The sequence below is a fragment of the Cydia pomonella genome, chromosome 4, assembly GCF_033807575.1.
Source record: "Cydia pomonella isolate Wapato2018A chromosome 4, ilCydPomo1, whole genome shotgun sequence".
NCBI lineage: Eukaryota > Metazoa > Arthropoda > Insecta > Lepidoptera > Tortricidae > Cydia > Cydia pomonella.
In genome coordinates this window covers 17,796,831-17,812,300 of record NC_084706.1, presented here as the reverse complement: position 1 = coordinate 17,812,300, position 15,470 = coordinate 17,796,831, and the positions used below count along the sequence as shown (strand labels likewise).

Below are 15,470 nucleotides of genomic sequence, written 5' to 3'. Positions count from 1 at the left end.
CGTAACAGCTATTGTAAAAGTAGTTTTAATTTAGATGTTAGTCAGTAGTGATACGGTAAATTATTAAATGAGTTTTTGATGGCTGTTACGGCTTTTGCGTGTGGTGGTACTCTTCCACTTCAACAAGTCCAAATGTATATGAAAAGTGCAGTGAATCTTTAGTATGGTTCGGACTATTGGTGATTTCTGTAAAATACCGATTAATATAATTATTTGCTTCACAAAACCTTAAATTATTTCAAAGAACGATATTTTATTAGTAAAGTATATTCGTATTTGTTATGGAAATTGAGTGAATATTGTAGAAAAGTGGTAATACCACATCAGTGTTACTAGTTACACAGACCTTAAAAAAAAAAAATCACATCACAGGTGTAGTGTTGTGTGAAGTAGGTATAATTTTTTTTCTGTTCGAATCATGATCAAAATGGGATTGCTGTAGATAAAATACTATTATTTAATTTAGAAAATCAAAGCTTTTAATGGCGTAAATATAGTTTAAAGATGTCCAATCAGTGCAAGTTAATAGTGGGGATCGACTTATTTGTGCATTTACAGTTATACGCGTAACACGAATTTGTGCATCGAGTTCTGAGCATCGAATTAGGCCACATAGCGATCTCTCCCTAAAATACCGCTGGTTGTCGACGTATCAAGTTAAACGTGAGTTTATAATTTACTATCGTGTTCATTATTCAACTTGGTGGACGGGATAAGTGAAGTGTTGTTTGGGATGAATACGATAGATAACGTTTATAAATAGTGTATAGCGTGAGTCGATAATTCGTATGTTTTTGTAAATGGGTCACCTCGCCATTCTTTTACGAGCGAAGTTGTTTTGTGATTTCTTGGCGTTGCAATTATTGTTGTTTCACTGATCACCTGTGTATTTATTGTAGGTTTCTATATTAAATGCAATGTTTGTGCTTTGATTTTAAGTGAGTGTGACGGGAGAGTGATGTCCAGAAAGGCCGCGAGCTGGTAATGTGATGTCATCAAAAGGGGAAACAGAGGCCGATTCAGGCACCGTGTCGCCGAACCTGCCTGTAGTCAAAAATGAACCGGTTAGTAATTAAAAAGTAATTCTTTCTTAGTAAGCTAAGTATATGACCCATTTTAATGCCAAAATACTCCAATTCCATGTGTATTGTTCTTTCTGATTATAACTAGACAACTATTTTCTATTCTATATTATTATTAACAAAGTTATATTTTGTGGATTACTTGATTAGGTTCTAGAACAGGTACGGTTTTATCATGTAAACTCTGTAATAACATGATGTTATTATTAAAGCATGATTGCATTATTACAGCATTCACTACTTAAGTGATATAATATTACAATTTATTGAGATATTGAATTTTGTAACCTCTTCAGTAAGTGCTTGTTCACGGGTTTCACCACCTTGCACAGCTGCTAGATGTGATTACTTGTTTTCCTTATTTCCATCAAGATTCTAAATTCCCAAGGATCAATTTATATTCATTAGTTAGTATATTTTAGCTTTGTATTTAACATGATGGGTATCTGCATTAAAATATTGTCAAGCAAATTAACTTCAGCTATTAAAGGCAACACAAAGTGGTGAGAATTATTTTCTTTGCCTGTTGGGAAAATAATTAATGGTTTATAACAGGCCATATGAAAATAAAAAGTAAAGCATTGAAATTAATAATAAGAAACAAGAGTTATTATAACATCTTCATATGTATTACAAATAAAATGCTCTTATTTTATATGTGCACCTTGAATCTTGACAAGCATATATGCCTATAAGATGTTAAAGACTATACAAATACCAAAGGTTGTTTTTATTCCAGCTTGGTCCAAACTAAGACTTATGAATATATATACATTTTAAACTGCTATGTAGGTAACAATGCTATTTAATGGAGCATGTACTCATTTTATCTGCCTACTGCTATAAAAAGTTTCAAATGAAAGGTTTATCTAATTGGTATCTTACAACAATTCTACTTAAAATACAATGTTATTTTATAATGGACTTCCCAAGTAAATGGAAATATAAAAGCAAACACATATCACAATTATGCCCAGATTTTATGTTTTGTGCGGATTAAACAGACTTTGCATTATGAAGCATTTCCTAAGAGTAAGACGTCAACACATACAAGTTGTAACAAAAATTGTTGGGATCCGTATAGGGGCATATACAGTATAGTATTGTGATTAGAAAAAAATAGTTTCTTCTATTTATTTTATGATTTTTTTCGATTTTTTTTTGTCTTTTAGTATGAAGGGTTAACTGATGCCTTTTAAAAAATTACTTCTACCTTTTCCTAATCAGAACAGGATACCAAATATGCCTTAAACAGATCTCCACTATTTTTGTTACAGCTTGTATAGGTGCAAGGTGCAATATTACCACAAACAGCAGTACTGACTTGCCACTATTTTATAGTACCCATAACATTTTATAGTACTTATTGATATTGGTACATTATTAGTTTAAAATAAAAAACCGGCCAAGTGCGAGTCGGTCTCGCACAGGAAGGGTTCCGTACCATTATCTATAAAAACTATCACCCATCCAAGTACTGACCCCGCCCGATGTTGCTTAACTTTGGTGATTGGATGAGAACCTCGAGATTGGAAAGAAATACTTATTTTATTCTGTTTTTAGTATTTGTTGTTATAGCGGCAACAGAAATACATAATCTGTACAAATTTCAACTGGCTAACTATCATGGTTCATGAGATACAGCCTGGTGATAGATGGATGGACAACAGCGGAGTTTGACCCTTTGGGTGTGGAACCCTAAAAATGCATGTCCCGTATAGCTTTGATGATTTATTCAAATAAATATCTTCAAAGGCAAGTTAATTTTTGCACAAGTTCAATCTAAATTGAACCTTAAATTGGAATGCTAAGTTCGACATTCAGTTGACATATATGTAAATCTATACTAAGCCTGGAACAGGTTAACTTAATACAGATATTAGACCATAAGTCCTCTTATATCCTCCATTACCTAATTAGGTGATCTGTGATGCATGAGTAAGAGCTAGGACTATCATTAGATCATTACCTACATTCCCAAAGTAAACTATTACTACTATTAGACAACCAGTTTGCAAATACTCAGACGTTTATAATATCGTTTTTGCTGTAGAGGCTTAATATTTTTATTTAAAAATAAATTAATCGTAACCTGCGATGCATGAAGTGTCTTCACTAGCAAACAAAAATCCAGGTTAAGGAAATCAAGACAACCCTGATCAGATGAAACACCTATTACTTACTACCCTTAGAAAAAGTTATCTATGGCATTTTGGCATTCACAAATGTTAATGAATAATGCAATTACATTTTAAAATCTATTAATTGCCAGTAAACTGGCTCTAGTTATGATCAAACAGTATTTATTGGTTTTACAAGGGGGTAAAGTTGTTGTTTAACTCCTCTATATTCATATTGATAGCCAAGCTAGCGAAAGATTCCAAAATTCAACCACAAGCATAGCAAGTAGTTCGAAAAGTGGAATCTTGAGCGTCGTGAGAGTTTTAATACAGGGGGCAGGGCATAGGGGTTAAACCCACTTTGCAACAGAGTGAAACACAAAAGTTTTTACCACACCATCATGAGGAAAATACAAAATGTAAAACATTACAAATCAAATCCAAATTAACACTATTAAATATTTATCATTCAAAGTCATCATATTCTAATAGCCAACATGAGATAAAAACTCGGTTTGCTACAAATTACTTTGGCCCTCTTGTGGGTAAAATGCAATTTTCTTATCGGTTTTTTAAGAAGAGCCTTTACGAGCTGAAGTGGTGAAAAATCTCACCTGGTCTCAATTTTCAAACATTATGTGGTAATGGTTTATGTTTGGCAGGCAACCGCAGCTAGTAAAGAAGAAACTCCTAAAAGAGGCAGCACACTGCTAAAATGCACAACTTGCAACACGTTTAGCACTCTCAGCAGCCGCGCACTGACCACGCACATGGCGCAGTGCTCGCCCGACAATAACAATGTGGCGGCCGCGCAGGCGGACGCCCGCCCTCACAGGAAGCTCTTCGAGTGCGACGTCTGTAACATGAAGTTCTCCAACGGCGCCAACATGCGCCGCCACAAGATGCGACACACCGGCGTCAAACCTTACGAATGCAGAGTCTGCCAAAAGAGGTTCTTCCGCAAGGACCATCTAGCGGAACACTTCACCACCCACACAAAGAGCTTGCCGTACCATTGCCCGATATGCAACCGAGGGTTCCAGCGCCAGATTGCCATGCGCGCGCATTTCCAGAACGAGCATGTCGGCCAGCACGACCTTGTCAAAACTTGCCCCCTCTGCAGCTACCGTGCCCCCACCATGAAGAGCCTCCGAGTTCATTTCTTTAACAGGTAAGGATTGTATGTGATAGGTGCAGTCAAGGTATTCAATATCGATACGGACAAAGTGACAAAAATATGTATACACGACCTTATTGCCTATATATTAAGGTAGTGTCTTGCCTATATATTTAATACTTAGACTATATAATCATATCATTCATTAAATAGGTATATTGTATTACAGTTTCATTGTCATACTTTGATAAAAAGCACTGGGGCTTTAAAAAATTTAGAATATTTATGGCATTTGTGCTGCTCTGTAGGTACTTGCTGGATCTAATAGCAACCAACTTCACTTTTATATTTTATTTGAGACTGTACTCTTATGTTATAGTCTTCATAATTTTAAATAGCATTATTGTGAAGGTGAAGGCTGTTTGTCTGAGAAACACATACAGAATAAAGTGAAAATACATCTCAATGAATCATTTCTCCTTAAATAAAACTTGGGGTTCGTCCTACTACTACTAGGTTTTATTTGATAGATACGTAATAAAAAAAAGGTATGTCAAAATAAGAGGCGTTTGAAAAAAAATAAAAAATCAGTAAGTGCTTTTATAAAAATAAAAGCTCTTTTGAGTTGGTTAAAAATGTAGCCTATATTTATTACCCGCGTCATGAAAAGTAATATTCACCACATTCATCAAAACCTTCTCACTTGGTAGTTTTGAGGCTGTGGCACGCAAATCGCAATTGACACAAACATGTCATCAAGGTAGGTGGTACACAAATAGTCTGCCAAAATGAATCCCTTGTATTCTGGTAAAAACGGTAAAACAGCTTTGATAGCTAAAAAATCCCATCTTACCTTAACTTATGGGAAGTACGTATTAAATGTACGTGTTTACATTTTCCTCATTGTCTTTTGAGTCAAAGACAAGGTTTTTACTTTATTTATCCTAACAAGTTACGTAATACGGCGCAAAACTAAACACTACCAAGTTTCTAATTAAAATTGTTTTCGAGAGCTCGTCGAAAGAGCCTGAACTCATTACGATTCCGTTATTTTAATTGACCGAAGCGTTAGCGAAGGTCTCCATTTTAATATGTCCGGATGTTTTCGTCTACAGGCCACAATTCTTAACTAATTCCCGTGAAATTTTGTGACCAGATGATAATTATGATTAAATAGTTTTTTTTGTTCTAATCACTTTTACACTTTCTAAGCTTAACGCAAGGTCTACAGCTCACAGAGCCACTAGAACTATGTTTGTACACCCTGGCAGCCTTTTGGTTATATCTTATGCAAGTTAAAGATTAGATAAAATGAACTTTGAGGGGGGAATCCTATTAAAGTACGACCTTAGTAACTCTATGCTCTTAATATTATAAGTATATCGTGACGGAAAATATTTCAGACACGGCATCGACCTAGACAACCCAGGAACCGGCAACAACTCTGTTTCCCTGCTAGCAGCCGGCATAGCCAACGCCGCGTACGCCGACGGTTCTATGGACGCGAGCGCCATCAACGCCCTCGGAGCTCTCGGCTCCGGTCTGTCCGTTTCCGTGGCAGCCGCGTACTCGGATAGCGGCGACAGCAACGGCGCCCGCTCCGTTGACAACGCTACACCGCCCATGCACTATCTGACCCCCCACGTGGAGATATCTATGGCCGACAACAACGAGACATTCTCTCCGGGACAGTCCAACCATCTAAATAATTCCGGTAAGCATTGTATTGTATCTGGTACCGATACTTATGGCCGACAACGAGGTGTTCTCATAGACTGTCTGGTCCTGCAAGTACCTTTTAAAAAAAAGCGGCCAAGTGCGAGTCTGACTCGCCCACGAAGGGTTCCGTACCATTTATGACGTATTAAAAAAAACTACTTACTATATCTCGTTCAAACCAATTTTCGGTGGAAGTTTGCATGGTAATGTATATCATATATTTTTTTTTTAGTTTTATCATTCTGTTATTTTAGAAGTTACATGGGACACACACACACACACACACACACACATTTTACCACTTTGGAAGTGTCTCTCGCGCAGATAGATACACGTATGGGTTTGATGAAAAAATTTTTTTTTTAATTTTATGACGTATTAAAAAAACTACTTACTAGATCTCGTTCAAACCAATTTTCGGTGGAAGTTTGCGTAATCGTACATCATATAGTCATCATAATCATCGTATAGTTTTATCATTCTCTTATTATAGAAGAGGGGGGGCTCACATTTTACCACTTTGGAAGTGTCTTTCGCGCAAACTATTCACTTTAGAAAAAAATGATATTAGAAACCTCAATATCATTTTTGAAGACCTATCCATAGCAGTGGGACGTATATAGGCTGAATTATTATATATTATTATTATCCATAGATACCCCACACGTATGGGTTTGATGAAAAAAGATTTTTGAGTTTCAGTTCTAAGTATGGGGAACCCCCAAAATGTATTGTTTTTTTTTATATATTTTTGTGTGAAAATCTTAATGCGGTTCATAGAATACATCCACTTACCAAGTTTGAATAGTATAGTTCATATAGTTTCGGAAAAAAGTGGCTGTGACATAAACGGACAGACGGACATGACGAATCTATAAGGGTTCCGTTTTTTGCCATTTGGCTACGGAACCCTAATAGGCAAATGTGCCTTGACTTTTCCTAATGTTGGAACATTTAGTCCTGAAGTGGATATTTATGTTGGTATTATTATTTTTATCTTCATATGTCTAGAAGGCAAATCAAATTACTCCCAACGCAATCTTCATCAAATTGTGTAAAAATACATATTGTCAATATTCAGGGATCAAAATTAGAACTACGTTTGTATGGAGAAGTGATCCTCCACTATCCTCTTAATACACACAATTAAAATGTTCTATTATGTAATATTTTCTGCCGTGATACACCTTAAGTAATTTTTTTGTTTTTTTAATAAGCAGATTAAAAAAAAGAAATTGGTGATACATCTTATCAAGCAACTACAAGTATTTATGTTCATATCTCGTGGCTGAATTACTTACCTGCATAAAATGATAAATAAAGTAAATTCAGCTTTTAAAGGATTTTCTATAATTAAAAAAAGCTCTTGAATGTGTGGTTGCGTTGTCGCAGATTCGCGCATGAACGGCGAGGGTGGCAGCTCGCCGCAGTCGGGCGACAGCGCTGGCGCCGTTGCCAGCTCGTCGCTCGCGCAGCTTCCCGCCGGCATCACGCCCTCCATCACGCTCATACCCATCAAGCAGGTACAGTACGGGCGACACAAGGGCAGTGGGGCGACACTCCTCCTTTCGGTCATTCTCGGTTCCGGTCGGCTCAGCATTGCTCCGAGCAATTATTACGGTTGGCACAACCTGACGTCCCTTTGCGTGCACGACCACAGTTAAGATAATGACTTGAATTTTGACAACCCTAAATAGCCGAAAGGGCTAGTGCCATACATTAGAAAGGGACAGCATAATTCGTCCCTGAATCGTTGTCAAACTTCGGTTTTGTAGGAAGTGTCATTTCTGTACGGTAGTACTATTATTTATTCTGTGACAAAGAGGCACTGCATAGAAGTTTGTATGCAAAGGTACTAGGCGAATAGTAATTGCTCACTGTACATAAAAAAAAAAAGTAAAACATGTATTTTATTGTAATTTGTTAAAGCTTTCCACGCAAAAAGAAAGTAGCGGCGTCAATAATTATTCTGTGGAACCGGGTTCTTGGAAATTATTATCATCACTTCATTAACTATAATCGACCTAGCAACCAAAATTTACTAATGCTACTTTACTCATATTTGAGGTAATTTAATTTTTCTAATCAAGCTAATTAGTTCAATTATATAAATGTATGTATCAGGCAAGGTCAAAAAATCGTTAGTCATCCTATCTGGGTGGTGCACCGAAACAAACTCGGGCGCGGATAAAAATACCTGATTACCACTAGCTGACGTATAAACAACCACCTTAGTAGGAGAAGTAAGTAAGAAAAAGTAGGAGAATATGACTAAGAAAATATATTTTCATCACACTTACCCGAAAAAGATCTTATTTCATGCAGGTGTAAAGGACAAAGGCCTATATTGTTTCCGCAGGAATTATGAATTGGATGAAAAATGACATGAAGTATGACATTGTTACATTCTGTCATTGCTAATGCCATGAAGAGTTAGCGTGGTCCGACGCTATGAGTATTCAATTGCAATCGTAAAAGTAATAATCCGGCATATTAAACAGGACTTCTAGGAGAAGGGTGGATCAATTATTTCTTACGTAAATCATAATAGTTAATTAATATGACTGTAAAAGAAGTATAATTTAAGCACATAATAAGAAAAAAACGACATATATTTCATAAATAAACTAGGTAATCAAATATTTGAACGTGAAATTAAAAAAAAACAAACTGAAGTATTAAATGTGAAACTATTACGTTTTCATTGTTTTTATTACACATATCTATTTCTTATTTTCAACTACCGTAAAACCACCCAACTATAGTCCAAAGCTCCCAACTATGGTCCACAAATAAACTAATTTTTTCTCGTTCAGGTGTGTATTCTACTATATTTTTGTAGTTCTAAGGCAAGGATGTTTATAAATGGAAGGTAAAACTAGGAGTAAACCAAAAGGAACATTGGTATAGATACTTAATTTCCTTTCGAACTTGTGGACCATAGTTGCAGTATTGGACTATAGTTGTGTAGGTTTACGGTACTCAAAAGTTATCTACCTCGTTAGATCGCTTGTTATTTACCTCTACTTTTAATGATATTTAATTAGTTTTATTCTACATTTCGATATAGGTATATCGAAAGTCGATAAATGAGAAGTCCCTACTGACAATTCAAACTGCCACGAGAATTCCGGCCTCTGCTAATTAGTGGCAAAATCGTCGCTCAAACCAGAATTTTAAATGTGTACGATTTTTTCGGATTCTTGTTACCCACAAAATTGCGCACTGTATATTCGGGTTATTCTGTCCCGCCAGCCAGGGGGCAATATAAGCACAGTTTGATAGAAGAAGTGTTGTACTACTAGCAAGCTTGAAAGATAACATTATGGAAAGGACTTTATAACTACCATGAAAATACCCATTTAGATAATTTAGATGCTATAAAACACCTTCCACCAAACCTGCATACATCTGCAAAGAAATTTAAAGGTGTATGTGAAGTCCCCAATCCGCATTGGGCTAGCGTGGGGACTATAAGCCCAAGCCCTCTCGCGCATTAGAGGAGGCTTGTGCTCAGCAGTAAGACTTATATAGACTGAATTATTGTTATTATAAAACACTGTTTTAAGGGTGACCCAGGAGAACGTAATCATGGCAACGAGAGACAAGAAAAAGTTGATTCACCTAAAAACTTCTGTATAGATCGTGTCATTCACGAAGACGCGTGCCTTGACTCGTATTGTCATGTTATTAAAGGTTAGTTTTGACAAATCGCGCGTCATCGTGGATGACACGAACTATCTCTCTTCTTCAGTCGGTCCCTCAATGCTGAGGATCGTGACATCATCTTCTTCCGTTGAAGACCAGATTCCTCCATAGGCTTCTATTCCTCGCCAAGCGCATGACCTCGTGCAGTTTTAATTGCATAGGTGCAGTGATTTGTGCACACCGTCTAGTAGGGGACGCGAACTATATATGTAGTTGATTTCGTAAGTCCTAGTGGCTCGTTATGAATCCGCACTCGTATCGTATTAAAGGAGCCGAACGCGGAGGAGGCGGGCGGCGGCGAGGCGCAGGGCGAGGCGAACGGCGACAAGCGCGGCGTGTCGTCCAGCCTGTCGTCGCTCATCAAGGTGTCGCCGCTCAAGAGCCTGCTGCGCGAGGACCTGCGCCGCCGCATCAGCGCCCGAGGTCGCGCTCGCGGCTCCAACGTGAGGAACACCATTATTCTCTCTCTGTCTCTCCTTTTCAATCGCTTGTTAAACGGGCTTGTTCTTCTCACTCTGTAGCTAACTGCGCTGCATAAATGAAACAATGTCTTCTGTTTGTCTTGATAAAAATATCCCAGAAAAAGTCAGTTATACATACACTTAATACTTACCGGGCATCGATGCCGCCCTACATTTGGCCTTTGATCGATTAGATGGCGCCACTTTTTGATATTTAACAAATTTAACACATGTCAGTGAAAGGATAAGGATCAAAGTCAAATGGCTAATAGTTTTAATCATAAATAAATAAATATTATAGGACATTATTACACAAATTGACTAACCCACAGTAAGCTCAATAAGGCTTGTGTTGAGGGTACTTAGAGAACGATATATATAATAAATAAATATCTATAAATACTTAAATACACAGAAAACACCCATGACTCAGGAACAAATATCCATGCTCATCACACGAATAAATGACCTTACCAGGATTTGAACCCAGGACCATCGGTTCCATCCACTAGGCCAAACTGGTCGTCAAAAGACGATTATGTGTCGAAAGACGGCAGTAAATATACTGAGGCTACAAAATTTTCTTTGAGAATCCACCTCTATTTGAAATTCTCTTTGGTTGAACTAAAACCCCCTTATTCATAAACGTCTACTAAGGTTGACAAGCCGCTAATAATCGTTTGTCCCTTTCCATCATACCAATACGTCGAAAAGGGACAAACGATTATTAGCGGCTTGTCAACTTTAGTAGACGTTTATGAATAAGGGGGTTAACAAATATGGTGGCTGCAGCTGTCACCCCATAGCAAGCTATCGCCGGTGTCAGATTTCAATCGTCATACTAGCAATCAGTAACCGCTGGTCCCGTCCCGCAGAGCTCGCGCGCGTCGCCGTCGGAGGGCGGCGTGATCACGTCGACGCACGGCGACGCCGCGCCGGCGCCCGCCTCGCTCGTGTGCTCCTTCTGCTCCATCACGTTCCCCGACTCCACGCTCTACTTCCTGCACAAGGGCTGCCACTGCGACTCCAACCCCTGGAAGTGCAACATCTGCGGCGAGCAGTGCTGCAACGTCTACGAGTTCAACTCCCACCTGCTCAGCAAAAGTCACCAATGACTGTTTGCAGGGGGGCCGTTCCAATAATATTGACTTTGTGTTTCGTGATGCACTTGCGCGGTGTGTGCATAGTACGAGCGCTTCGGAGCTTCACTGTCGTCTTCGATTACGCGATTCTGTTCTCAAACTACTGTGTCGGGCGCTGAAGGGCTTCGAACTCGCTATGCGCTGAACGTCCCCCCGAAGATATCATTTTAAAAGTGCAAATTATGTCGAGTTATATTTTTAGCGGTTATAATTGTTATGTTAAAATGCGTGAAGATATTTATGCGGATATTTTAGTACTTAAAGAAAAGGGTTTATAAAAGGGTAATGTTAAATTTTAATCGTGAAGGGGTCAGATAGATTTGGGGTTCAACTTAGTAAATAAATTGAAAGCTGAAAGTGGTACCAATATTACATTCCAAAACGTGACGTAGCATTCCATGATGAGAGATTCGAGTCTTTGGTGGGGAATATTATTGTAGTAACTAAAAGTATCTTCTCTATCCATTTGAATCATAGTCACGAAAACTAATGTAGTGTGTTGTTGCACCTTACATCACAAATAAATCCCAACTCGCGGATGCAATGTTAGGAACATTGTGAAGTCCGACAGAAATGGATAGTAAAGGGAGTCTTGTATTTGTTTACCATTCTACTTTTCAGTACTTAATAATTGTACTACAACTATATCTAATCTAAATTTAAAAAAAGTATTTTTGGTGCGATAGTGAATTTTACAAATGTTTTAAAGTATGGTGGAAATTGTACAAATTAATATATTTTTACATTTCACTGTTGAGAAGAGAGGGCCTAGCCTGTATTTCCGTGATTATTTACTTATTGTGATTGTGTACAGACAGGAATTATAAATTCTACATTCCATTTTTATGTTATTAATTGTTTCTTAATATGCATGTAATGCAAGTCCACGACTAATATTTAATGTACAAGTTATATTTTGTTGTTATTATTTATTTTTCTAAAAATACGTCTTTTCTTTAATAGCTATGTTTTATTATTTTTAGCTGAAGTGGTGCGTTATTATGGTCATATGTACTTATTTCATTCTCAATCTATACAATGTTCCTTTCGTCAGTTCAGTTATATGATATTATCGTTAGTTGAATTGTTTAAAATTGCAAACGAAAAATATTGCAGACACACTTGCTCAATATATTACTTAAGTGTGGGGCATGGCAACGTCGCACAAAACCATTATAATGAAATTCATTTTAAATCAATCGGAATAGACTAGTTGTATAAAACACTTAAATGCATGCATATGAAAGTTTAAAACCGAATGGTTCAATTCGAAGGTACTTATTTTATTTAATATTAAGCTTTAGAAAAGCCCCATTAGATTTAGAGAAACTGACCCGTATCATATAATTGTACTATCCGAAAGACTTTGTTGTCTTGCGTCCTAAATGCTAAAAGCCATCGTTTTCCAGCTAAGAGAATGCTTACGGCCCATGTCCGATCAGTATCCGCAAATCCCGCGGCACCAATATTGCGTGGCCGTATTTGTTTTTGCATCCGGATCGGACGCGGTAAGTCAGCGTTCTACAACAGAAGTGCTCAACCTAATGGGAAACGATATTGATCTCTTATTTTGAAGAGTTAAATTTCTATATTGACTTTCAATTTATCAGTTAGGTAAATAGAATATATTTCACTCGTGTGCTTATAGAGACATATTGGTTTAATGATACAATTTAAAATGCTATAGGTTAATGAAATTAATTTTATAATGTAGCTGTTAATTTTGTTTTAGTACATTTTTCGTGTTTAACGTAATTGGTCAGTCCGTTCCATTTTTCTTAAAGTAACCTGAGATTTACATTCCTGTAGCTCTTAAGTACTTACTTTCGGTTGTGGTCTTGCCTGTTAAGTTTACGAAATTACTTAGATGGAACTGAAATTATGTTTACCAACGAAGTTATGTATTTGTTTTGTTATGTCGTCATCGCGTGTATAAAGTAGGGCCGGCGCCGGCGCGGGGCCGTCCGTGAGTTACCTGAAACGAGCAACATATTTATTTATAGAGTTTCTTATATTATGCTGTTTCATTGTTGGTTTTGCAACTTGAATGTTTACTTTTATTTGGTCCCGCCGCCGCGCCACTGTTAGTTAAGGTAGACTCTAAGAGCTATTAATATTATTAACCGGTCACCCCACTGGGCGCCTTTACTTAATCCGTCCATATCTAATGATAGATATTGCCTTTAATATTTAATAAAAAATAATATATTTTGTAGATTTTAGATATGACTAGGGAGAGATCTTAATTATAAAATGGTTAAATAATTGCAGAGATTTAAATATGTAGTAATAATTTATTTAACAGTTAACGTAAATCTCTGCATTACTAATTGTGATGTCGACTAGTAATGTAATGACATTTTATTTACTTCTGAATCAAATACAATTATGACATCAATTTATTCCATCCCTCACTTAGAAACTGTCCAGGATTTGAAGAAATTATAATATGCATACTTAGGTATCATTAGTGAAGTCGGTATCCAGCCTAAGACACGTTAGTGAAGGTTTATTTATTAATTGCTGTTGACATATTTACATTGTTTATCGAGTCGCAGATTTGTAAATCGCGTTAATTTCGTCACGAGAGAAATGATTATCGTTAAAATTCTAATATATATACTTTATTTTTGTGGAGTAGTTACATTGTAAGTACAAAGTAAGTATTGGAAGTTGTGTTAAAACCACAGCAATTTGTTAATATTATTCGTGAAATGAGTGGAACAGTATTTTAATTAAATTTCTAAATTAGAAAACTGTAGAAAGTTGGCAAAGGGATACGTTAGAATTTCACAAAGCAAAATAATAATTTGTCATAATGCCGCGTCTATTCTATAGATCATTTATACTACCTACTAAGCACTGAGTCCAAGTCAACAACAAGCCTTTAGTATAGCGACCCTCACCTTAATACCAAAACACAGCTTACCAACATTATATATTTTTTAAGTTGTTATATTATATATGTACTTTAAGATAGATAAATATAAATTAATGTGGTTAAAAGCAATTGCTTGTAATTTTAAACAGTTGAAGGCGTCGTTAATATTTTGCTGTTACATTTATTGTGTTGTCAATTGAAATGAAAATAATATTTATTAATATTAAAAGGGATACTATTTTATGAAAAACCAGTTCGTAATTATGAGTGATAGTTACTATATCAAGTTTTAGCAGATTGTGCCTTAGATCAATACTTAAATATTTTAAAAATACATATTGAAGATACATTTTTGGAAATTGTTTAATATAATATATCTCATATCTAAATGTGTGTATTTTAAAATAAAATATTGTCACATTAGAGTTATATATTTATACACAAAAACTAGAGAATCAATGACATGTTAATTATTTATGTATAAGACAATGTACGCAATATGGCTGTTGCTTGTTTTTATGAAAAGTTTATTTTGCAGTTAGGAAATATAATTTTCTCTTATCGTCCTGTAACGGTAAATTAAGATTATAAAGGATTGGTACTTATTACCATAATCTAGTTCTATTTATTTACGTTTAATTTGGTAAAGGGTCTAATAAAATATTAATAAATTATGAAGTATTAGCTTTTTTATTTTTTTCCAAACTTATCCTATTTTGAACTTAGTAGGTACAATATCACACGGATGCAGTTTCCAGTTGTGGCACAGTGTTATAATATAACCGCGATATATAGGGGCATAGCTGTGGTTGATAATGTTGATATATAAAATCGAATTAGTGTTTTCAATAATGTTAATATCCAGAGAGGAAACTGAGGACTACATTGTATAAAAAGGCGATTTCTCACATGTCCTCCAGTTTCGTCTTAACCGCTCGTGCCAATATTGACACCCGAGCAAGCGAAAGATTCCAAAAATCTTTAGCGTTGCAAGGGTTAAACATATTTTGCCACTGAGTGACCACACAAATTTGGAAATGCATAGCATAAAGGCCTTAAGTTCACATTCTTATAGAAACAATGTGGTTAAACAGAGACGATTGTGACCATTTATATACGTATTCTACAGTGGTATTAATTTACGGGACAAAAACGGGACGGGTTATATATAATACAGGACGCGATACTTCGACACGGTGACAGTCCCGTATATACGGGACGTATGGCAACCCTAGTATAG

At 36.4% G+C, this 15,470-nt stretch overlaps 1 protein-coding gene across 2 annotated transcripts; it reads left to right on the top strand.

The window, feature by feature from the left end:
* Positions 1-357: 357 nt before the first annotated feature.
* Positions 358-14,908, top strand: LOC133517225 (zinc finger protein ztf-16-like). 2 transcript variants are annotated; one of them, XM_061850439.1, is made up of 8 exons: positions 358-389; positions 559-663; positions 940-1,064; positions 3,865-4,373; positions 5,723-6,033; positions 7,431-7,561; positions 10,016-10,189; positions 11,083-14,908. In XM_061850439.1, the coding sequence occupies exons 3-8, from the start codon at positions 990-992 to the stop codon at positions 11,320-11,322; spliced, it is 1,440 nt and encodes a 479-aa protein (XP_061706423.1). In that variant the 5' UTR covers positions 358-389; positions 559-663; positions 940-989; the 3' UTR covers positions 11,323-14,908. The 2 variants fall into 2 exon arrangements, with proteins under 2 accessions (XP_061706423.1, XP_061706425.1); XM_061850441.1 differs by lacking the exon at positions 358-389 and having other exon boundaries at positions 396-771.
* The last annotated feature ends 562 nt before the right edge of the window (positions 14,909-15,470 follow it).

Coding starts and splice junctions, on each gene's coding strand:
- LOC133517225 (XM_061850439.1), top strand. CDS start 990: ATGTCATCAAAAGGGGAAACAGAGGCCGATTCAGGCACCGTGTCGCCG. Junction 4,374..5,722: donor CGAGTTCATTTCTTTAACAG/GTAAGGATTGTA, acceptor AAAATATTTCAG/ACACGGCATCGACCTAGACA. Junction 7,562..10,015: donor CGCTCATACCCATCAAGCAG/GTACAGTACGGG, acceptor ATCGTATTAAAG/GAGCCGAACGCGGAGGAGGC.